Raw genomic sequence first — 25,265 nt, 5'->3', positions numbered from 1 at the left:
TGCATTGCCCCCTGCCTAGCACACCCATCATCGACCCCCAGTTATAGCCCCAGTCAAGCCTCACCATCTCCCACTCAGGCCCCGCCCCTTCGGCACTGCCCCTGGCACGCTGGCAGTGCTCAACTGGCACTGCCTGGGTGCCAGATAGGTACTGCCCAGGTGCCAGAAACGCCTGATCAATTTTAATTCATTCCTAGGATTTGGCGAGGTCAGCATTTACTGCCCGCTCTTAATTACTCTTGAGAAGTTGCTGGTGAGCTGCCTTCTTGAACCTCTGCAGTCAATGTGGTGTAAGTACATCCACTGTGCGTTATGGAGGGAGTTCCAGGATTTTGAGCCAGCGACATTGAAGGAACGACAATGGGGGCGATTCTCCCAACCCCCTGTGCTGCTTTTATAGCTCAGTGGACTGGGAGCCTCAAACGGAGGCCGCTTCATGGGCTCTCCGCTGGGCGCCACGGCCTCCATCCGTCTCCGGCAGCCAGACTTCCGGCGCTGTCAGTTCTCTGCCAGAATTCGGCTCAGAGCTGCATAAATTATTTCAATTCTAATTTGCATACAATTTAAATATCATTAGCAGGCCCGGGACCGAAATCTCCAGGCCCACTAGCCTCCCGCCAGCTGCTCCTGCCCCCCCTGGCCCCCGGCCAGGAGTGATTCACTCCAGCAGGGTTTAATATAGCTCACCACTTGCGGGGAGCTGGTGGCCTGACTCCACTGGAGTGAAAGGGGGGCAATCAAGGCCACCCAAAGGGTTGGGTGCCAGAGGGGTGCCCCCTGGGCATTGCCACCTTGTTAGTGCCAGCCTGGGCCTCCTGACACGTGGGAAAAGGCCCCGACCACGGATTATGAGTGTGATTCATGCTGAGGCACTCTGCAGCGCAGAGAGTGTGGGAGAGGAATTTTGAAAATCCCACTGACAAAACAGCAGAGGCATTCACTTCAGTTTTTCCGCAAATTTGAATTTTTTTGGGAGACTCGTCCCCAGTATATTTCCAAGTCAAGATGGTGAGGAGAGGATTTGGAGAGGAACTTGCAGGTGGCGGTGCCTGCTGCCCTTGTCCTTCTAGGTGGTAGTGGTCATGGGTTTGGAAGGTGCTGTCCAAAGAGCCTTGCGGAGTTACTCACCAAACTACCTGCACAACTTGGCAAAGAAATGCATTGGTGCTGTGTGGCTCCAGACTAGTTACCATCTTCTCTTCACATGCTGCTCTATCCTGTGCTCCATACGACCCTTGACCTCTTTCACCTGACCCAGCTTAACCTGAACTGCTTACAGTGCAAACAACCCAACCCTAAATCTGACAATATCTGAAATCCAGCCTCAGTCCCGAGGGTGCCGGATTTGAGGTACTGTACCTATAAATCTCAGTACAAAATATATTCATTTGAATTATCTGACATTGTCAATGTTTGTATGATAGAAACTTGGAGTGCAGTGGGCCTTCAGACTTAAGATAGCTGTGGGTATAATGTTAAATTATGGTATTGATTTTGGAATAACTTGATTAGGATTTCCGAGTGTAAATGGCCTAGTGGTATTATAGCTGGACTATTAATCCAGAAACTCAGCGAACATTCTGCGGACACAGGTTCGAATCCCGCCACGGCAGATGGTGTAATTGAACTTAAGTAAAAAAAAATCTGGAATTAGGAATCTATTGATGACCATGAAAACATTGTTGATTGTTGGAAAAACCCATCTGGTTCACTAATGACCTTTAGGGAAGGAAATCTGCCGTCCTTACCCGGTCTGGCCTACATATGACTCCAGAGCCACAGCAATGTGGTTGGCTCTCAACTGCCCTCTTGCAACTAGGGATGGGAAATAAATGCTGGCCCAGTCAGTGACACCCATGTCCCATGAATGAATTTTTTAAAAAGCAAGTTAATTATCAACAGGTTGAAGGTATCCCTGGAAAGAGATGCCTGCTTTGGAAAAGCAGCCAGCATAATCAAGGACCCCATGCACCCCGGGGCATATTCTCTTCCATCTTCTTCTGTCAGGAAAAAGATACAAAAGTCTGAGATCACGTATTAACCAACTCAAGAACAGCTTCTTCCGTGCTGCCATCAGACTTTTGAATGGACCTACCTTATATTAAGCTGATCTTTCTCTACACACTAGCTATGACTGCAACATTACATTCTGCACTCTCTCCTTTCCTTCTCCCCTATGTAATTCATGAACGGTATGTTTTGTCTGTATATTGCGCAAGAAACAATACCTTTCACTGTATACCAGTACTGGCGTCAAATCAAATTTTTAAAAAATGTCATCCGCCTTGTGAAGCCTGTACTGACGGTGATGGTGTTACTGTTTATTCTAAAAGCAGGGCAAACAAAGCTGTTCTCTGCATATTCGGGATACACTGATGAGGCTGTAATGTAGCCAGTCTCTCCAGCTCCAATTAAATGGATATTTCTGTTTGCTGAGAGGAACTCAAAACCCCTGGACTATTTTCTCAATGCCCACCATATTTCATCCTGTTGCCCTGCAGGATAAAACAATGGGCTGGATTTTTAAAGTCTGAAGGCTGAGGGGCGGAAATGAAATCCAGTGGGCAGCCAGCCTTACTACATACTCACCCACACCCTATACAGTGGGCCAAATGAGGCCCCTAATTGCTCATTCAGGGAGGCAGTTCAGAGAAGGTTCGTTAGGATGATCCCTAGTTTGGAGGGATTGATGAGGAAAGGTTAAACAGTTTGCGACTGTACTCATTGGAATTTAGGTGATCTCACTGAAACATATAGGGGGTGATCTTGAGCCCGCGTTTGTCATCTGGGGAAATGGTGGCGGGGGCTCAAGACCTGGCGAAATCCAGAAGTTGCGTATCTCGCCGGCGATGGTTAACCATCACTGATAAACTTGTCAAGAAAACAGCTGAGGCTCCAGCTGTTATAAACTGACAATGAGCCAAGGACCTGCCCTTGGACCATGGATGCATGAAGTGGAATGGAGATATTAGGAAAGATTGGAGATCTGGGGTTCTCTTTGTCAGGAAAAAAAGCAGTCTTGAGAAGAGACCTGATAGAAGTCTTTAAGTTTATGAAGACATTTAATCTGGTGGATGTGGACGAACATGTGTTTGAGTCCAGAACAAAGGGGCACAAATACAAAATCATCGTTCACAGATCAAATGAAGAATTGAGGAGAATTTCTTGACACTGAGTGGTGAGAATGTGAAACTTTCTGCCTCATGGACTGTTCGAAGGAGAAAGCACAGGTGCATTTGTGGGGAGGTTTAATGCATACTTAAGGTGGAAAGCAAACTTGAGCCAAGATGGAAAGAGGTGATTGGAGTGGGAAGTGGCTCATGTGGCACGCAAACAGCAGCCAAGATGTGTTGGACTGGATAACCTGCTTCTGGGTTGTAGCCTCTATGTAGTTCTATGAAATGGTTGAAAAATTGTGCACAGTGTACATATGACAGTGGAGGATGATAGGGTTATTTTGGTTTAAAGAAAAGTTGGAAAGAATATATAATAAAGACAGCAATAAAAAAGTTTGTCTTATGTTTCCATTGTCTGCTGATTGGGGAAATGCACTATATGCTCTGTAATGATCCATCCAGGTCTAACAAGTCCCAGCTTTGGTCTCTGGTATTTTCTGAGTTAACTGATGTCATCCATTGTAGCCATGATGTGGAGATGCCGGCGTTGAACTGGGGTAAACACAGTAAGAAGTTTAACAACACCAGGTTAAAGTCCAACAGGTTTATTTGGTAGCAAAAGCCACACCGGTGTGGCTTTTGCTACCAAATAAACCTGTTGGACTTTAACCTGGTGTTGTTAATCCATTGTAGCAACAGGAATAATCAAAATGGCTTAGTGTTCCCAGACTAGGGAACGGAAAAAAAAAATCAATCTCCGCGGTTAATCAACATCCAGAAATTCCTCAATATGAAGTGAGAATGTTGGATGAACAAATATTGGGCCTCATACTTGATTAGTTTGCCAGTAATCACAAAGGAAGAACATTTAACTTGGGCACGCTCTCTTGAAGCAGAGAGCTGCTGACAGTCAGGAAGAAGGATGAACGCAAAACTGAAAAAAAAACTGTTTTAAAAATGCAAGGATCAATGCATCATCTGCTGAACTATAAACTTAGCGCATCTTCTACAGTTGCAGGCTGCTGCTGCTTATTGTAAGGATTGGGCGCAACTACCCAATCTCCTCAAAAAATAAGAAACACTTCACAATAAACATGATTAGATGTGTAGATGAGTCTGTGTGAGACACACAGTTTTTTGCCATAATTTTGTGTTGTCAGTGTTGATAAATGTCAGCTATCTGCTTAACAGTAATCGGCTTTGATTTGTGAGCCAGGTAGAATTTTGGCATTGCTTTAGGCTGACATATGTGAGTTTCTCAATCAGATACACACCGGTCGCTTGGTTAAGGAGTGTGACAGATTGCTCACGCTTGTGGTAGTCTCCACTTAAAGACACTTAAATATTGTAAAATTCAGACTAATCTTTTGTTAAAGTTATCATTTCCAAAATGCGTTCAGAGGCAGCATTCCCAGCTGCTCAGTCTTGCCACAGGGACAGCATCAATTAGAGATTGCTTTGGAAAGGAACGATTCCAGTTGGCACGGGTTTGTGCAGATTATTCTTTAATTGTATTTTGCTCTTTCTCAGCTCCATCTCTGGTCACCGTCATTAAGAAGGAGCGGACGTCCCGAAACAGCATTTCCCTCTCTTGGCAAGAGCCGGAACATCCGAACGGGATCATTTTGGACTACGAGGTCAAGTTCTACGAGAAGGTGGGAAAATTAATAAAAAGCGGAGTGATTAATTGAGCTTAAAAGGAAAATTGGAAACGGTGTCTCTGAACATTTTGAGGAGCATCCATTTCTTCTTCTGACTTATTTCTCTCACGGCAAACATGCTTTCATATCCTGAGCTGCCCTTTAGTTTTGATCAGCTTTTCCTCAACATGTCTGGGTTCAAACACATTTGATCTGATACCACAGAATGGTCTTCATCTGAGGCAGTAACGCACCAACTGTGGCTGTTGAGAATGTGGGATCAGTGGGAAAAAAGTGGACCTACTTCTGGTACATAGGAACGTAGGAATTAGGAGCAGGAGTAGGCAATTCAGCCCTTCGAGCCCGCTCCACCATTCTATATGATCATGGCTGATCTTAACCTGGTCTCAACTCCACTTTCCTGCCTGCTCCCTTTATCCCGCTTTTCAGCAGAAACATATCCATCTCTTTCTTGAATCTTTTGATTGATTCTACCTCCACTGCACTCTGGGGCAGTGAGTTCACAGATTCACAACCCTCTGAGAGAGGTAGTTTCTCCTCATCTCAGTTTTGAACCTACATCCCCTTAGTTTATGGGCAGGACTTTCCAGCTCCATTCGCTCCAAGACTCCCACCCGAGTTCGACGGACCTTTGCATGCTTCTGTTCTGCCTGCTATGATTCCCATAGCGGGCGGGTCAGGAAAATTCCGTCCTATATCTATGACCTCTTGTTCTAGACCATCCCACGAAGGGGAACATCTGTTCAACATCCACCTTATCAATCCCCTTTGGCATTCCATATACCTCAATCAGATCCCCTCTCATTCTTCTGAACTCCTAAGAATATAAGCCCAAGCTATCCAGTCTTCCATATGGAGAGGACTTCTCTTCTACATGCCATATGCAGTCAAATCAGCAATGTACTGTGGAAACGCATGTGCAGTTTTGCTTGTGCAATGCAATGCACTCAAGGAATGCAAAGGATATTGTTATTGAATAGCTTGATGATCCCAATTGCCTTATTCTACTGCTTCCGCTCTCGTTCTTGGAGATTATGCTAAATAGACTGCTTCCTTAGTTACACAGTCTTTGTCTTGCTTTAAGGATTCAGCACCAAGCTGTGGATCTCAAGGGTAGCATTTACCATGTAATTTATGAGTAGCAATATAATTAGGCAGTAATAACTTTGCTTGTGATTTTACAATTCATATTGTAATGCAAATACAAAGGGATAATTTGTAATTTGAAGAACTGCAATTTATCAAAGTGCAGTGTAAAGGTTATAGCCAATCACCATAATGCCCATAGACCTCACAATGGTGTTGCTGTGTATCCGTTGTCACTCTTCTGTTCAGCTTTGCCGGTACACTGGCTTACCATTTCAAATTTCACCTTTGACAGGCTCTTTTCCCAACTGACAAGCCTTCTCATATGTTGTAAAGGTACAAGTGCCCAGCTGTTGGGAGCGGGGGGGGGTGGGGTGGGGTGTCTCTTGCCCCTGTAACAGAGCATGCCACCGGCGGAGGGGTGGCGAATTGAATGATGCCAGGGTATAGTACCAGGGGTTGGTGCCAAGGAACAGTGCCGAGGGTGGAACGGACCAAGGGATTCCATGGTGGGGGATAGTTGCCATGGGTGGAAAGGAAGTTCAAAGGGATAGGGGGAGGGGGGGGGAGGGGGGGTGTGGTTTTTGCAGCCTGTCTTTTTTTCATATTTTATAAATTGGGGCAGCCTTCTCCCCAGTCTTTTAAAAGCTCTATCTTGCTGGTGGGGCAGGCTCAGGTTTAGGACACGCCCTTCACTTGTTTTCCCAATGTGTCTAAAAAGAAGGCAGGGAAAGCTGGAATCACCACCAGCAGGGTATCCTCTGCTTTTCCCTCCCAAGCTGATGGCTGGAATCATCCAACTGTTCATGCCCCACCCCCACTGCCAGCAAGAACGGAGAATCTGGTGCTCAGCCAAACCTCCGTTCTCAGCAGCGGGGCTGGAGAATCCCAGCTGTGGGCAAGGTTGGAAAATCAGAATATTTCTCCCATAGAATACACGTTGCACACTGCAATGTTTCTGTTGGGACTGCACTTGTCCTCAGCTTAACATGTCACTCTGCCCCCCAGGTAATGCCTGATATCCCATAAACAGTGCTTTGGAAAAACATTCAACCTTGATGCCTTCATAATAGAACAACTATTAATAAGAAGGATTCTGGAATATCGTCACGGCAAAGTCATGACTGTGGGGGAGATTCAAGCACATCCCACGCATTTGGCACCGCTTGAATCTCCGCCACATGTTCTCAGAACAGCAATGTGACAATGATCAGATAATCTGGTCTACTATTGATGATTGATGGATTATAATATCCAGAACACTTTTGATAACTCCCCTTTTATTTGAAATACTGCCGTGGGTCCTTTTATGCCATAGAATCATACAATCCCTACAGTGCAGAAGGAGGCCATTTGGCCCATTGAATCTTCACCGACCACAATCCCACTCAAACCCTATCCCCATAACCCCACATATTTACCCTGCTAACCCCCTGACACTAGGGTCAATTTAGCATGGCCAATCCACCTAACCCACACATCTTTGGACTGTGAGAGGAAATCGGAGCACCCGGAGGAAACCCACGCAGACACAGGGAGAATGTGCAAACTCCACACAGACAGTGACCCAAGGCCGGAATGGAACTCACGTCCCTGGCGTTGTGAGGCAGCAGCGCTAACCACACTGCCACCGTTCTGCCCCAGTTAGAAGAGCAACTGTATCTCTAAGTACACAGGCAGCAGCACAGATTTTTGTGCTTAAGCCTCTGGAAGAGACTTGGTCATGGGCACCAAGTAAATCAAGATGTCCCTCAAGTTCATGGTCCCGTCCCCAATGCTAATTCACTCCTCCTGACATTTGCTCGGATCTCTGAGGGAAGATCAGTGACCAGAAACATTAATTCTCATCTCCCTCGACTCTCCACAGATGCTGTCCAACCTGTTGAGTATTTCCTGCCTTTTCAGATTTTGAGCTCTTCTCTTTCCATCAGTATTTCCTGCTGCTGTGTTGTGATTATCCACTCACTGCTTGGATAGCATTGTTTTTTTATTCATTAGTGGGACATTGGCATCGCTGGCTGGCCAGCATTTATTGACCATCCTTAGTTTGAATAGGCCATTTGAGAGTCAACCACATTTCTGTGACTCTGGAATCGCATGTAGGCCAGACCAGGTGAGCACGGCAGATTTCCTTCCCGAAGAACAATAGTGAACCAGATGGGTTTTTCTGACAATGGACAATGGTTATCAATAGATTCTTAATTCCGGATATTTTTTTTCTCAATTCAAATTCCACCATCTGCCGTGGCAGGATTCAAATCCAGATGCCCAGAACATTAGCTGAGTTTCTGGATTAATAGTCTAACGATAATACCACGAGGCCATTACCTTCCCATTCACCAACAGTTGAGCCAATTCATGAAGTGAGTCCTCCCTTGCCCCATAAGGACCAATTCCTTTGCCATTGACATTGCCATGCCTAAAAGTTGTCAGGTCGAAACCATCATGATGTTTTTATCAACAAAGACATCAAACTGTTAATCAGTACTTTGAGGATGCCAAAGATTTTATATTACATAATATATAGCTAGGAAAGGCATTCAAAAGGCAAGTGGACAGATATCTGAAGAAAAACATTGTAGGGCTATGTACGGGGGAAAAGGAAGGGGGAGTGACAGGCTCTGAGTAGCTCTTACATGGAGCCTGTATGGGCATGTTGGGCTGAATGGCCTCCTCCTGTACTGTAAGCATTCTACCTGAGTGGGATTTGAAACCTTAGCAACTTCTGACCAAAGCTGATAAGTTAAATTAACTTTTTACATCAATGACCGTCAGAACTAAATAAATAAATGAGCTCTGGTGAACATTAATCTGTTATTTTATCTTTCTAAGTGCTGACAAAGGAGCTTTTGTTTTTTAATCTTCCTGTTTTCTTTGTTTCTTAATCCTGATACAAGCCAAAAGTAAATGTTGTAAAACTTTTGTTTAATGTGTGATCTTCAAAGAGAGGATTCCGCTATGAAAATTCAGTTGCTCAAATGGAAATACCTCAGTGAGGGGAAACTTCCTCAATATGCTTTCTTGTTAAGTTAGAAGGTTCCATCTGCTCACCAGTTTGCAGAGAATCATAAAAGCATTAATCACCATTAAACACTAAAAAATAATCAACATAGAAGTAGGGTTGATTAAGTGATGTAAAATGGCTGCATTTGCTCATGTACTTTTCGCTAAATTTGGGTTCCCTCTCACAAGATGGCTGATCTGTCTAAATAGGGAATTAGGGTCTCGGGTCATTTATGAAGGATGCTAGCAATCACAATCACTTTCTGCTTTGCAAGCTGACCTTTGTCCCTTCAGTGCTGGACCTTATGGATGGCATGGTGGCACAATGATTAGCACTGCTGCCTCACAGCACCAGGGACCCTGGGTTCGATTCTGGCCTCAGATGATAGTCTGTGCAGAGTCTGAATATTCTCCTCGTGTTTGCGTGCGTTTCCTCCGGGTGCTCCAGTTTCCTCCTACAGTCCAATGATATGCAGGTTAGGTTGATTTGCCATGCTGAATTATCTCTTAGCAGGACATGTAGGTTAGGGGGATTAATGGGGAAATACGTGGGGCTACAGGGTTAGGGACTGGCTTGCTCTGCTGAAGAATCAGTACAGACTTGATGGGCCAAATGGCTTGCCTCTGCACTGTAGGCATTCTATGATTCTATGACCTAATTTTCCATTAAGTGCATTGGCCATGGTAAATTCTCCCTCAATGTACCCGAACAGATGCCGGAGTGTGGCGACTGGGGGCATTTTCACAGTAACTTCATTGCAATGTTAACGTAAGCCTACTTGTGATACGAATAAATAAATAAGCTTTAAAACAGATTATCTTCAATGCCCAATCATCACATCCTCCAGTAACATTATGGGTGGAAGAAAATGGTCAGGCGCCAATCTAGGAGTTGCCAGCAGTTTTTTTCAAATGGCTAATGCCCCTTATCTTGCCTCCTGGTCTCAGTGCTTTAGCAATGCACCTGAGCTGTGAGCACTCGAAGAACTGTGCTGACAAACTGGCCTCATTGTGTGGGGCGCGCTGTGGGACACAGACGTATCTCGGCTTGCCAAATCTGGGTGAATTTTTTCTTGGAAGTTTCTTGGCCTAACCTCCCACCGTTAACCCGCCACACCCAGTCAAACAGGGATTTTCCCCAATTTCCCATATTTTTTATACAGCACACCGATTTTTTAAATGTCGCTATTATTTTTCTTCCCCCCGGATTATTTACCATGGTTTATTATTTAATTCCGGGGAGAATCCCGGATGATTCTGGACGTTTGGCAACCTGAGGCAGATCTCGGGCGTGAGAAGCAGTGCAATCTCTCCAACACCTTTTCCCTCCCAACCCTCCCTTCTGAATTATTTAATCATCACTACAACTGTGTTGCAAAACATGCTCAAGGTGTTTTATTCCTGCTGTCGCTTACAGCGGCATCAAATTTCTCCCAAGATCAACAAGAAAACCTAAGATTTAAGATAGAAATGACAAGAATTTCCAAATAAAATTGCTTCCAAAAACTAACAAACATGCAAAATTGTTGCAGAATCTTTGTGTCCCAATTAAGTTCACACATACTTGCTCTTACATTTAATGGCTTGGGAGGCCCTCCGACAGGGAATGGGATGCATTCTCTTAAGATCAAACCTTACTGTTTTTTTATTTCTAGAAACTAAAGTAAAGTGTTACCATCTAAAGATACAAACTGCAGTTCACAGAAGCTGCAAATTGTGATGTTTATGTTACACTCCAGTCACAATAGGCTGAAACATATCTCAAAATGTGGCAAGTCCAATATGGTAGTTGCCCGAGGAACATTCCAAAGATATGTGCAGAGTTTCCACACACTACAGACTGTAAGAATTGGAGAATTTTCATTTATAAGGGACTTTTTAAATTAAAGTTTATTTAAAGTTAAAGTTTATTTATTAGTCACAAGTAAGGCTTACATTAACACTGCCATGAAGTTACTATGAAAATCCTCTAGTCGTCACAGTCCGGCGCCTGTTCGTGTACACTGAGGGAGAATTTAGCATGGCCAAAATTCAGACTGTGGGAAGAAACCGGAGCACCCGGAGGAAACTGTGGTGAACCATCGTTGGTTCACCACTGGGGTTTGTTACCATGTTACTGTTGGGCTAGGGTGTTATTACTGTGGGGGTTGTACTATGTTGTTGGGTTAGGGTGTTTACCTGTTATGAGAGTTATCGTGGCACATTCCAGTGGGGTCCCGCCTCCGGTGGCAGGGTATAAGACCCCCTGCTCCGGCAGGACCCCTTCAGTCTGAACTGGTGTATTCGTGTTAGTAGTTCCCTTGTTACTTTATTAAAGCCTTCAATACCGAAGCCTTGATTCCATGTGCTTATTGACGCGCATCAATTTAATAAAGTAAACAGAAAACTCACAACTGTGCAACAAGAAGAAAAAAAAAAACAGAGAGTATGGAACAGATCCTAAAACCGGATCGTCTGACACTGGACCCACGTGCGGTCGGTGCAGCTAACACATTCGACCATTGGTGGAAGTGCTTTGAGGACTACCTGGCAGCCTCGGTAGCTATCACTACGGACAGTGATAGACTCCAGGTCCTCCACGCGAGGGTAAGCGACACGATTTACCTAGCCATTCGTGCAGCTCCCACTTACCAGGGTGCCGTCGAGCTCCTAAAGAATAGGTACATTATGCCACCCAACGAGATACATGCTCGTTACCTCCTCGCTACACGACGTCGGCAGTCGGGCGAAACCATAGAGGATTATGCCAATGAGCTCCTGCAGCTTGCCAGGGGTTGCGACTGTAAGGACGTCTCCGCCGAGCAGTATATGTACGACCTCGCCCGAGACGCGTTCGTAGCAGGGGTAGGGTCCTCGTACATCAGGCTTAAATTGCTAGAAAAGGGGAAACTCAACTTGACCCAGGCAATGGGGATGGCCGTGAGGTTGGAGGCGGCGTCGAAGAGCTTGGCGCTGTACCCCGAGGACCACGTGCAGTCAACGTGGTTGGAGCAAGCTCTGCTCCCTCCTCGCCCCGCGAACCCGCGCTCCCAGACCGATTCGACGACGGCGGCAGCTCCAGGTGGCCAGCGATGCTATTTTTGTGGAGGGGCCAAGCATCCACGGCAACAGTGTCCGGCAAGAACGGCAATCTGCAGCCAGTGCGGTAAAAAAGGCCACTACGGCAAAGTTTGCAGGTCCAAACCTAAAAACGGCAGTGCAGCTTGTAACCCTCCAGAACGGAGACCATCTCTTTCGGCGTCGCAGTACCCACGAGGTCCGACCACGTGCGATCTCAGGACGGCGCCATCATGGCAGACAGAGGAGGAGGAAGACCACCAGGAGTCGCTGCGCTTGGCGCCCTCGCCCACGTGCGATCCATGGGGGCGGCCATCATGGTCCACGACGACTAGGAGCGACCAGCAGGGGTCCTCAGCATCCACATCGGCAGCATGCAGCAGCGACCAGCAGGGGTCCTCAGCATCCACATCGGCAGCATGCAGTGACGCCCAGGGGCCAACGGTGGCGTCGATCTCTCTGGATCAGACCAGGCATTACAGACTGGAACATTCTATGATGGAGGTAAAGGTTAGTGGCAGAACTGTGAATTGTCTGTTTGACAGTGGGAGCACCGAAAGTTTCATACACCCTGAAACTGCTAAAAGGTGTGGACTCCGGGTTCTCCCTGCCAAACAGACAATTTCCATGGCATCACAGTCCCGGTCTGTACCGATCCAAGGACGATGTATGGTAACTCTTGAGGTACAGGGCACAGTTTACGAGCAATACAGGCTCCTTGTGCTACCTCACCTTTGCGCGCCAATTCTCCTCGGACTAAACTTTATGGTCCACATGAAGAGTGTGATCCTACAGTACGGTGGGCCACTCCCTTCACTGGCAGTAGGGAATCAGCCGCAGCCTCCAAATTGCCCAAAGTGCCCCGCGTGCAATTTATCCACCCTGAAGATCACGACACCATCCCTTTTTAAAAATCTGGTACCTGGCTGCAAGCCCATCGCTACTAAAAGTAGGCGTTACAGCGCTGAGGACCGGATCTTTATTAGATCTGAGGTTCAGCGGCTCCTCAAGGAAGGGATCATACAGGCCAGTGCTAGTCCGTGGAGAGCGCAGGTCGTGGTAGTCAAAAGCGGGAACAAACCTCGGATGGTCATCGACTATAGTCAGACCATTAATAGATACACGCAGCTGGATGCGTATCCTCTCCCGCGCATTTCTGATATGGTCAATCAGATTGCGCAGTACCGAGTGTTTTCTACCATAGACCTTAAGTCCGCCTACCATCAACTCCCCATCCGCCCAGAGGACCGACAATATACGGCTTTTGAGGCGGATGGTCGTCTATACCAATTCCTCAGGGTTCCATTTGGTGTCACCAATGGGGTCTCGGTCTTCCAGCGTGCTATGGACCGAATGGTGGACCAGAACGGGTTGCGGGCTACCTTCCCGTACCTGGATAACGTCACCATCTGCGGCCATGACCAGCAGGACCACGACACGAATCTCCAACACTTTCTGCGCACTGCATCTCGCCTGAATCTGACCTATAACAGGGAGAAGTGCGTATTCCGTACGCGTAGGTTAGCCATCCTCGGATACGTGGTGGAAAAAGGGGTCATTGGCCCTGATCCAGACCGTATGCGCCCACTCACTGAACTTCCCTTGCCCGCTAGCACGAAGGCACTGAGGAGATGCCTCGGGTTCTTTTCATATTATGCACAGTGGGTCCCCAACTACGCGGACAAAGCTCGTCCGCTCATTAAGTCCACGACCTTCCCACTTACGCCGGAGGCCCAATTGGCCTTCAAGGTTTTGAAGAGCGACATCTCGAAAGCCACGATGCACGCGGTGGATGAATCCATCCCTTTCCAGGTGGAGAGTGATGCATCTGACTTCGCCCTAGCCGCCACACTAAACCAGGCAGGCAGGCCCGTCGCGTTCTTTTCCCGCACCCTTCAAGGCCCAGAAATTCGGCACTCAGCGGTGGAAAAGGAGGCTCAGGCCATTGTGGAGGCAGTCAGACACTGGCGCCATTACCTGGCAGGTAAGCGGTTCACCCTGATCACGGATCAACGATCCGTGGCGTTTATGTTCAGTAACACGCAGAGGGGCAAGATCAAGAACGATAAGATCTTGCGGTGGAGAATTGAGCTCTCCACCTATAGTTACGATATTATGTATCGTCCAGGGAAGCTCAATGAGCCCTCGGATGCCCTCTCGCGCGGAACATGCGCCATCATGCAGGAGGACCGCTTGAAGGCTCTCCACAATGATCTGTGTCATCCTGGAGTCACCAGACTCTACCACTTCATCAAAGCCCGCAACCTGCCCTACTCGGTGGAGGATGTCAGGTCAGTAACTAGAAGCTGTCGGATTTGCGCAGAATGCAAACCACACTTTTATCGACCAGACCGGGCACAATTGGTCAAGGCCACTCGCCCTTTTGAGAGGCTGAGTGTGGATTTTAAGGGCCCCCTTCCCTCAACGGACCGGAATGTCTATTTTCTCAATATAATAGACGAGTATTCCTGGTTTCCGTTTGTTTTCCCCTGTGCGGACACGTCAACTGCCACCGTCATCAAGGTTTTCAGTGAACTTTTTACCCTGTTCGGGTACCCCTGCTACATTCATAGCGACAGGGGCTCGTCGTTCATGAGCAACGACTTGAGGCAATTCCTGCTCTCATTCGGGATTGCCTCTAGTAGAACCACGAGCTACAACCCTAGGGGTAACGGACAGGTGGAAAGGGAGAATGCTACAGTCTGGAAGGCTGTCCTACTGGCACTGAAATCCAGGGGCCTTCCAGTCTCCCGTTGGCAGGAGGTCCTTCCAAATGCGCTCCATGCTATCCGCTCCCTCCTGTGTACGGCAACCAATGCTACTCCCCACGAGAGGATGTTCTCATTCCCTCGGAAGTCGTCCTCGGGGACCTCATTGCCAGCCTGGTTGACGTACCCAGGACCCGTCCTTCTGCGGCGCCATGTGAGGGCTCGCAAGTCCGACCCCTTGGTCGAACCGGTCCAACTCCTCCACGCCAACCCTCAGTATGCCTATGTGGCATATCCTGACGGGCGAGAGGACACTGTCTCCATTAGAGACCTGGCGCCCGCAGGGGACGTAGCAACCCCTGTCGCTCCTATTCCCCCAGTCACAAATCCACTACTCCTCATTACTTCCCCAGACGTGGCGTGGTCAGCACCAGGACCAGTGCATAACACTTTTACTCCCATGTACAGCTTGCCTGAGACTCGGAGATCGGCGCCACCATCATCATCACCACCACCACTACCACCAAACGTTCCAGGATCCCCTGCACCATCGCCTCACCAGGGCCGGCCGGCCCGGGAGTCCTTGAGGGGACAGCCAGACGTTACTTTAAGAGCGCCACCACAAGCACCTGCTCCGTTTTCGCAACCGGTGTTGAAGAGATCGGCACCTGCTCCGGTTTCGCAACCGGTGTTGAGGAGATCGCAGCGTCGGTGCGGTCCTCCAGACCGTCTGGACTTGTGAATCCTGTGACTTTTCTGTTATTGTCTGTTATATGACCTGTTTTTCGTCCACCCCGCCACCTTTTGTTCTTAAAGGAGGGGTGAATGTGGTGAACCATCGTTGGTTCACCACTGGGGTTTGTTACCATGTTACTGTTGGGCTAGGGTGTTATTACTGTGGGGGTTGTACAATGTTGTTGAGTTAGGGTGTTTACCTGTTATGAGAGTTATCGTGGCACATTCCAGTGGGGTCCCGCCTCCGGTGACAGGGTATAAGACCCCCTGCTCCGGCAGGACCCCTTCAGTCTGAACTGGTGTATTCGTGTTAGTAGTTCCCTTGTTACTTTATTAAAGCCTTCAATACCGAAGCCTTGATTCCATGTGCTTATTGACGCGCATCAGAAACCCACACAGATACAGGAAGAATGTGCAAACTCCACACGGACAACCGGATTCAAACCCATGCCCCTGGCGTTGTGAGGCATCGGTGCTAACCACTGCGTCACCATGCCGCTCTCTGTGCCATTGTGCTGCCCTTAGGATATCTGAAAATGCTTCGCTGAAGTGCAGACACACAGCAAGTAAAGCCACCTTTGCGTATAACCGACGTATGAAATGATACCAGTTAATCTGCCATTTTCTTCACAGGAACGTTGTCCAGAACATGGGGAGAACTCCCTGTGGTCCCTTGAATAGTACAACCGGGTCTTTCACATTCACCTGAATGGTCAGACTGGGATTTCATCTCATGTGCAAGGGCAGCAGTTCTGGTTATGCAGGAATCCCTCAAGAATGCATCGGCATGTTATCCTAGATTGCAGTCTGAGAGTGGAACTTGAAAGGAACTAAAGTGGTTCAATACTATGACCTGAACATATGGAACAGTCAAACTTTGCAGCGGTTCATTTTAGAAGGACCCAATGAAAAGATTTAATCTGAAATCCTTTAGGATTTTTTTTAGGTGGTGATTATTTTGTATTCGTTGTGGTGAGGAATGTCAGTCCTCGGGAATGGATTACTGTTTTGACTATTGGGGAAGTGCATGATTCAAATAAGGCTCCCGACAAAACTAAAACAGGCAACAGTAAAACCTTCTTTATTTTTTTCACAGTCCTGATTGAATTGAGCCTTTAGTGCCATTGCCTGCATGACAACAGTCTGGCAGTTCCCTATAATCATTCAAAAACTTACACAATTATAGATGTGCAGGTTAGGTGGATTGGCCATGGTAAATTGTCCCTTAGTATCCAAAAATGTGCAGGTTAGGTGGATTGGCTATGCTAAATTGCTCCTTATTGTCCAAATATGCATAGATTAGGTGGATTAGCCATGGTAATGTGTCCCAAGATATGAAGTTTAGGTGGATTGGCCCTGCCAAATTGCCCCTTAGTGTCCAAAGATGTGCAGGTTAGGTGGATTAGCCATGCTAAATTGCCCCTTAGTGTCGAAAGATGTGTAGGCCAGGTGGATTAGCCCTGGTAAATGCACAGAGTTGCAGAGATAGGGCGGAGGGAAGGGCCTAGATGGGATGATCTATCGGAGAGTCGGTGCAGACACAGTGGGCTGAATGGCCTCTTTCTGCACTGTATGGATTCAATGGTTCCATAGAAATTACTGCAAAGAATGTGACTACTTGGCTCATCATGGATGTACTGATGTTAGCCCTTCACCTGGCTGTGTCTGAAGGACGAATGTCAGTTTAGCATAAAGCACTATTTACATACTCAAGACATCCTGAGCCACGTGGAGCAAGTGAGGTACTGTTGAGTTGTAGTCACTGTTGTAATGGATTTTATTTAAGTCACTGAGAAGTTTCTTGTTTCTTCACCTGCCAATTTCCCGATATCAGGGCCTGAATTTCTAGTCCGGTGGGTGACAGGAACCTGAGCGGGGCTGTTTCCAAGTACTGACGCCATGCCAGGTCACTCACGCAATACAACTTCCAAGGAAAAAGTTAATTGGCCTGTTAGGTGAGTTCAGCAGGCAATGAGGTTCCCATCCTTATCCGTGAGCCCCTCCACCTCTCTGCTACCCTCTCTTAAATCCCTCCTCGTTCATGGGCCGAATTTTCCCGTGCTCCCGCTGGCAGGATCAATGGCGGGCAGGTGGGAATTAGTTCCTGAGGGCAATTTTAAAAGTCAACTGGCAGCCATTACTGGGCGTGCTGTTCCCTGGATGAATACAGGAGAGGCGAGGATCAGGGTTCACATGAGTGCCCAAAACACTCGCTGCTCAAGTGCCACTGTGTTTAAACAAGAGCAAAGTGCTGCCACTGGGCGAGCACTTCAGTTTGATGACTCTTTTTTATATGAAATTTTGCATCAGTGGCCACAATCAGTAATGGCTTCCAGCTGTGCTTCCGACCGACAGCTGTGCACTAACGTGTCCCAGACCATTTGCTCTTCCTGTTACTAGTTTCAAAAATTTGTTTCTGTCCTTCTCCAGCTTGTTAACAAGCTCTTCAATTGGTTTAACAGCAAATTAATTGGAGGCATACTGGCTTCTGGCTCACCTCCCTCCCTCCCTCCCACCCTCACCCTTTCCTTCCCTCTCTCCCTTCCTCTCTTCCTCTGTCCCTCACTCTCTCATCCTCCCTCCCTCTCTCCTTCCCTCCCTCCCTCCCTCTCTGCCTCCCATCCTCTCTCCTTTCCTCCCTCCCTCCCTCTCTCCCTCCCTCTCTCCCTCCCTCCCTCTCTCCCTCCCTCCATCCCACTCTCCCTCCCTCCATTGCACTCTCCCACCCTCCCTCCCTCCCTCCCTCCCTCTCTCTCTCCCTCTAGCCCTCCCTCCCTCTCTCCCTCCCTCCCTTTCTCCCTCCTTTCCTCCCTCCCTCCTTCGCTCCCTCCCTCCATCCCACTCTCCCTCCCTTCCACTCTCCCGCCCTCCCTCTCTCTCTCCCTCTAGCCCTCCCTCCCTCTCTCCCTCCCTCCCTTTCTCCCTCCCTCCCTTTCTTCCTCACTCCCCCCTCCCTCCCCCTATCTTTCTTTCAGTCCCTCTTTCCCACCCTCCCTCTCGCTCTCGCTTCCTCTCTCCCTCCCTCCCTCGATCCCTCTCTCCTTCCCTCCCTCCTCCTCTCTCCCTCCCTCCTCATCTCTCCCTCCCTCCATCCCTCTCTCATTCCCTCTCTCCCTCCCTCTGTTCTTCCCTTTCCTTCTCCCTCTCCCCCTCCTTCCCTCCCTCCCCCTCCTTCCCTCCCTCCCCCTCCTTCCCTCCCTCCCCCTCCTTCCCTCCCTCCCTCCCTCCCTCTCTCTCTCTCTCCCTCCCTCTCTTCCTCCCTTTCTCCCTCCCTCTCTCTCTCCCTCCCTCCCTCCCTCTCCCTTTAAAAATCCCAGTGGGCCACAGAAATATTGGCATATTGTTCAAGAGTGCTATTTTCAGAGTGAACCCACACCTAACCCCACCCCCATCAGTGATTGAAAATCCCACACCAGTAATGAGCAAAGTTGTTGTCCTCTGCACTACCTCACGGTCGATGATTGCTCTTGTAAAACATCGATAAAGTCAAAAACAAAGGAAAATTGTCGCTCAGCAGATGAAAACTAATTTCCATTGTGTGCTGACTTTTCCACTCACCGCAAAGTTTGGTATATTTTCCAAACATCGTCTTGTTCAGGCAGCTCTGACAATAGCAGCGTTGTCATTGACCGCACTGTCCACAAGTCCTTGAAGAGGAACATTCATCCAGCTATCCAGACACTGAGCACTGTTCACCAATGCCTGATAAAGTGCACAGGTACAGTGCTGGGTGAAACTGGTTCAGGCCAGGCTGTGTTGGCCCACACAATCCATAGGCTCCCCTCCCTATCCCTGAGCCCTCTACCCCTCTGCCTCCCTCTTTCAAATCCCTCCTCAGAATTCATGGGCGGAATTCTCCCATCCTCCTGCTGGCAGGATCAATGGTGGGCAGAGGAGGTAGATTTTGGCGGGAGACCCAAATATCATTGTTGCGCAGGCGTGAAATTAGAGCAGGATCTTCCAATGCTGCCCGCCATGGCAGTTCAAGAATCCTGCTGAAGGCCAAAGCAGAACCAATTTGCATCCCCATAATGGGACACCAATGAAGGCCTGACCAGAATCTTCCCTCCACTGCCCCACACCAATTCCCCATAATGCTAATGGGAAAATGTCAATCTAGAACACCTCCGGACCAATGGGAAGAGCAGAATTTGGGACTAACCTGAGGAAGGCCTGGGACTGGCCCCAGAGTTTGTGATGGAGGCCACCAGATACCCTGGACATTGGATTGCTACAGCAACGGGTGGGGAGGAGCATCTATCAGGTGGATCTTCCAGCATCAGTGTCTTTGAGAAGGTCCACCTTCCAACTTCGGAGTGTTTCTGTAGATCCACCTTCTTTCTTCAACATGATGTTCTTCAAAGTCAGCAGTGCTGGCTTCTTTTAAATATGGCACCTAGGTATGACGGCTAGGTGCACGCTATTGAGCTCTTTGCGCCACAGGGGACAGTGCGAAACCTCCAGATACATAATTAATTATGCCGGGGATAGAAGATACCTCGGATTTTCTTTGGCCTTCGCAGCAGGAAACACTGCCTGGCCCCACCCCTGCCATGGAATTTAGTTCTGGGATGGGAGAATTCCAGAGCTCATCTCTGACCATCCTACACAATGGCTGGAATTCTCGACTGTTCATGCCGGCAGGATCTTCTGGTCCCGCTGACGTTGCAACGACATGGGGTACAGTCATTGAGAAATCCCATCGGCAGCGGCGGGTCTGGAAGATCTTGCCGCCGGCATTCGGCATGCTACCTCCCACCATCGAGAAACACACTGCGCAAAGACCACACAATCCCCCCAATATCTCCATGTCGAAGTGTAATTTTTAATTGCACCTCCATGAACCACTTCAGGGTAACTTGATATTCTAAACGTTCTATCTAAATACAAGTTCTCAAGAGTTACGTGTCTAAAACTGACGGATGAGGACTAGGGCTGGAGGCTTGCCGCCATAGCAACATAGTCCAGTATGAAGTTCTTTTTTTCATTTGATGATTATTAAAAATAGAACATAGAACATAGAACATAGAACATTACAGCGCAGAACAGGCCCTTCGGCCCACGATGTTGCACCGACCAGTTAAAAAAAAAAACTGTGACCCTCCAACCTAAACCAATTTCTTTTCGTCCATGAACCTATCTACGGATCTCTTAAACGCCCCCAAACTAGGCGCATTTACTACTGATGCTGGCAGGGCATTCCAATCCCTCACCACCCTCTGGGTAAAGAACCTACCCCTGACATTGGTTCTATAACTACCCCCCCTCAATTTAAAGCCATGCCCCCTCGTGCTGGATTTCTCCATCAGAGGAAAAAGGCTATCACTATCCACCCTATCTAAACCTCTAATCATCTTATATGTTTCAATAAGATCCCCTCTTAGCCGCCGCCTTTCCAGCGAAAACAATCCCAAATCCCTCAGCCTCTCCTCATAGGATCTCCCCTCCATACCAGGCAACATCCTGGTAAACCTCCTCTGCACCCTCTCCAAAGCCTCCACATCCTTCCTGTAATGTGGGGACCAGAACTGCACACAGTACTCCAAGTGCGGCCGCACCAGAGTTGTGTACAGTTGCAACATAACGCTACGACTCCTAAATTCAATCCCCCTACCAATAAACGCCAAGACACCATATGCCTTCTTAACAACCTTATCTACTTGATTCCCAACTTTCAGGGATCTATGCACACATACACCTAGATCCCTCTGCTCCTCCACACTATTCAAAGTCCTCCCGTTAGCCCTATACTCAACACATCTGTTATTCCTACCAAAGTGAATTACCTCACACTTCTCCGCATTAAACTCCATCCGCCACCTCTCGGCCCAACTTTGCAACCTGTCTAAGTCTTCCTGCAAACTACGACACCCTTCCTCACTGTCTACCACACCACCGACTTTGGTGTCATCAGCAAATTTGCTAATCCACCCAACTATACCCTCATCCAGATCATTAATAAATATTACAAACAGCAGTGGCCCCAAAACAGATCCCTGAGGTACACCACTTGTAACCGCACTCCATGATGAATATTTACTATCAACCACCACCCTCTGTTTCCTATCCGCTAGCCAATTCCTGATCCAATTTCCTAGATCACCCCCAATCCCATACATCTGCATTTTCTGCAGAAGCCTACCATGGTGAACCTTATCAAACGCCTTACTAAAATCCATATATACCACGTCCACTGCCTTGCCCCCATCCACCTCCTTGGTCACTTTCTCAAAAAACTCAATAAGGTTAGTAAGGCACGACCTACCTGCCACAAAACCATGCTGACTATCACCTATCAATTCATTACTCTCCAAATAACTATAAATCCTATCCCTTATAATTTTTTCCAACATCTTGCCGACAACAGAAGTGAGACTCACCGGTCTATAATTCCCGGGGAAGTCTCTGTTCCCCTTCTTAAACAATGGGACAACATTCGCTAACCTCCAATCTTCTGGTACTATACCAGAGGCCAACGATGACCTGAAGATCAGAGCCAGAGGCTCTGCAATCACTTCTCTTGCCTCCCAGAGAATCCTTGGATAAATCCCATCCGGACCAGGGGATTTATCTATTTTCAGACCCTCCAGAATATCCTGCACATCCTCCTTATCAACTGTAATACTGTCTATTCTACTCCCTTGCAACCCAGTGTCCTCCTCAGCTATATTCATGTCCCCTTGCGTGAACACCGAAGAGAAATATTGGTTCAATGCTTCACCAATCTCCTCCGGTTCCACACATAACTTCCCTCTGCCATCTATAACTGGCCCTAAACTTGCCCTAACCAACCTTCTGTTCTTGACATACCTATAGAACGCCTTAGGATTCTCTTTAACCCTATCCGCCAAAGTCTTCTCATGTCCCCTTTTAGCCCTTCTAAGCTCGCTCTTCAACTCCCTCTTAGCCAATCTAAAGCTTTCTAGTGCACTACCCGAGTGCTCACGTCTCATCCGAACATAAGCCTCCTTTTTCTTTTTAACCAACAAAGAAACTTTTTTGGTGCACCACGGTTCCCTAGCCCTACCAATTCCTCCTTGCCTGACAGGGACATACCTATCACAGACTCGCAGTAGCTGCTCCTTGAAAAAACTCCACATGTCGGACGTTCCCAGTCCCTGTAATCTCCTAGTCCAACCTATGTTTCCTAATTCTCTCCTAATAGCCTCATAATTACCCTTCCCCCAGCTAAAACCACTGGCCCGAGGTTCATGCCTATCCCTTTCCATCACTAAGGTGAACGTAACCGGACCCCAGCCCCTGGTAGGCAACACACCAACCCTGAGTCCCTACCTTTAGTTCCGACCCTCCTATCTGTCCCCTTAATTGTGGAGTCCCCAATCACAAGGCCCAGTCTTTTACAGCCCCTAACCACCTGAGCTTTCTCACTCGGCTCACCCCCAGAGATCTGCTCTCTATGCTCAGTTGATTCCTCCTCAACTGTAGCCTCCAGCACCGAAAACCTATTATGGAGGGGAACCGCCCCAGGGGATTGTCTTCCCGATTGCTTCTTACCCCTCCTCCTGGCATTGACCCAAGCCTCATTTCTAGGAGTTACTATTTCTCTATAACTCCTATCAACTTCCACCTCCGCCTCCCGAATTATGCGGAGTTCCTCTACCTCCCCCTCCAGCTCCTTTACACGCTCCTCCAGAAGCTGCAATCTAATGCACTTCTTACAACTAAAATCTCCTGAAACACTACTGGATTTCCTCACCACATACATCCCACAGGAGATGCAGCATACTGCCTGAACTGCCATCCCTGAAGCCATTACCAGCAAGAAAAAAAGAAACAAAAAACTTCCCCACACTTATAATTAGGTTAGAGGAGGATGGAAGGGTGGGATCCTCTACCAGTGTAGAGGATCGGGTATCTCCTCTGCACCAATTTATAGGGCTAGGGGCCCGAGAGAAAAAAAAACTACTACTGAGGGGGAACCACCCAGGTAACTGACTTTTAAAGTTAAAATAAAAACCCTTCCCAGACTCCTTTGCTGCCCACTTCTAGTTTTCACTTTAAACTTGAAAAACTGCTGTTAAAGTAAAGGCCAAAAAAATACACACACTAGCTGACTAATTAAATAAATAAACAATTCAATTAATCCAATTAATCTCTTACCAGCACTGCTGCTTTTCAATCACCCCTCTCAGCTTGCTCCAGTGGATCAAAATGGCCCAGTGGTAATATCGTTGGACTAGTAATCCAGAAACTCAGCTAATGTTCTGGGGACCTGGGTTCGAATCCCGCCACGACAGATGGTGGAATTTGAATTCAATAAAAAAAATCTGGAATTAAGAATCTACTGAGGAGAATGGTATGAAAGGTTATGGGGAAAAAGCACGATTAGGCTATTGCGTTGGATGATCAGCCATGATCGTAATGAATGACTCAAAGGGCCAAATGGCCTCATCCTGCTGTATGTTTCTATGTTTACTGATGACCATTGTCGATTGTCATAAAAGCCCATCTGGTTCACTAATGTGCTTTAGGGAAGGAAATCTGCCGTCCTTACCGGGTCTGGCCTTTATGTGACTCCAGAGCCACAGCAAATGTGATTGACTCTCAACTGCCCTCCAATGGCAACTAGGGATGGGCAGTAAATGCTGGCCAGCCAGCGACACCCATACCCCAAGAGTGAATTAAAAAGAAGTCTCAAAGAGGAAGAAGCTTTTAAGGTAGAACTGAATCGTGATGAACTATGTGCCTTTTTTACTTTGTCTTGAAGCAGGAGCAGGAGACCAGTTACACTATCATGAGGTCAAAGGGCACCAATGTCACCATCAATGGGTTGAAACCTGAGACCACCTACCTGTTCCAAATCAGAGCCCGGACTGCAGCTGGATACGGGACCAGTAGCCGCAAGTTTGAATTTGAGACCAGCCCTGACTGTAAGTGAGTTTTATTGAATTGAAAAAACGCTTGGTTGGTTAATCATAGAATCCCTACAGTGCAAAAGGAGGCCATTCAGTCCATCGAGTCTGCACTGACCACAATCCCACCCAGGCCCTCTCCCCAAGCATTTACCTTAACTAGATCCTCTGATAGTAAGGGGCAATTTAGTGTGGCCAATCAACCTAACCCACACATCTTTGGGCTGCGGGAGGAAGCCAGAGCACCCGGAGGAAACCCATGCAGACACGGGGAGAATGTACAAACTTTGCACAGACAGTGACCCAAGCCAGGAATCGAACTCGGGTCCCTGGCACTGTGAGGCAGCAGAGCTAACCACTGTGCCACCGTGCCGCCCAGGGTGGGTGAGAGAAACCTGCTAACCGCAGACCCATCCGATTAGTGTCAGGTGTGGGGAAGTTGCTGGAATCTATCAGCAGAGAGGCCGGATGAGCACTTGGAAAAGTATGAGCTTAGGGGATGATTACATTGCTGTAATTTCGGCCAATGGTTAGCGCTGTTGCATTTTCTGATACGGTTTGAACCCCTCAATATGAAGTGTAATTTTTTTCGCAGCTGGCCCCTCTTGCTGTGTTTGTTTTCTATTTCTGTTTATGTTCCATGGCAACACAAGTTGTTTTGAAATCTCTTTTTCCTTTCAGCTTTTTCCATTGCTGGTGAGAATAGCCAAGTTGTCATGATTGCCATATCCGCAGCTGTCGCCATCGTCCTCCTCACAGTGGTGATGTACATTATAATTGGGAGGTTAGTTTGACATTATATTCTGTATTAAAACTACCGTTTTACTCTCCACCTGTTGTCTTGATATGATGTGCATGCACCTTTAAGAACTATCTTAAACTACTGTTAATCATTACCTGCCTCGGTGGGATGTGATGCATTATTCACATGACTTGCTGTCAGTCTGTGAGCAGAATGTTAGAGATTAGCTCTGATGAAGGGTCATCCAGACTCGAAACACTGGCTCTATTCTCTCTCCACAGGCG

At 47.7% G+C, this 25,265-nt stretch overlaps 1 protein-coding gene across 1 annotated transcript in view; it reads left to right on the top strand.

The window, feature by feature from the left end:
* epha3 (eph receptor A3) overlaps nucleotides 1-25,265 on the top strand; it is a 327,186-nt gene that overhangs the window by 227,273 nt on the left and 74,648 nt on the right. Inside the window, exons 6-8 of the mRNA XM_078232846.1 lie at nucleotides 4,647-4,771; nucleotides 24,095-24,257; nucleotides 24,921-25,023. Of these exons, the coding sequence (XP_078088972.1) occupies nucleotides 4,647-4,771; nucleotides 24,095-24,257; nucleotides 24,921-25,023 (391 nt within the window). The remainder of the gene's footprint in view (nucleotides 1-4,646; nucleotides 4,772-24,094; nucleotides 24,258-24,920; nucleotides 25,024-25,265) is intronic.

This window comes from Mustelus asterias, chromosome 17, assembly GCF_964213995.1.
Source record: "Mustelus asterias chromosome 17, sMusAst1.hap1.1, whole genome shotgun sequence".
NCBI lineage: Eukaryota > Metazoa > Chordata > Chondrichthyes > Carcharhiniformes > Triakidae > Mustelus > Mustelus asterias.
Note: the sequence above shows the minus strand (reverse complement) of the source record. Positions and strands in the feature narration are given on the sequence as shown.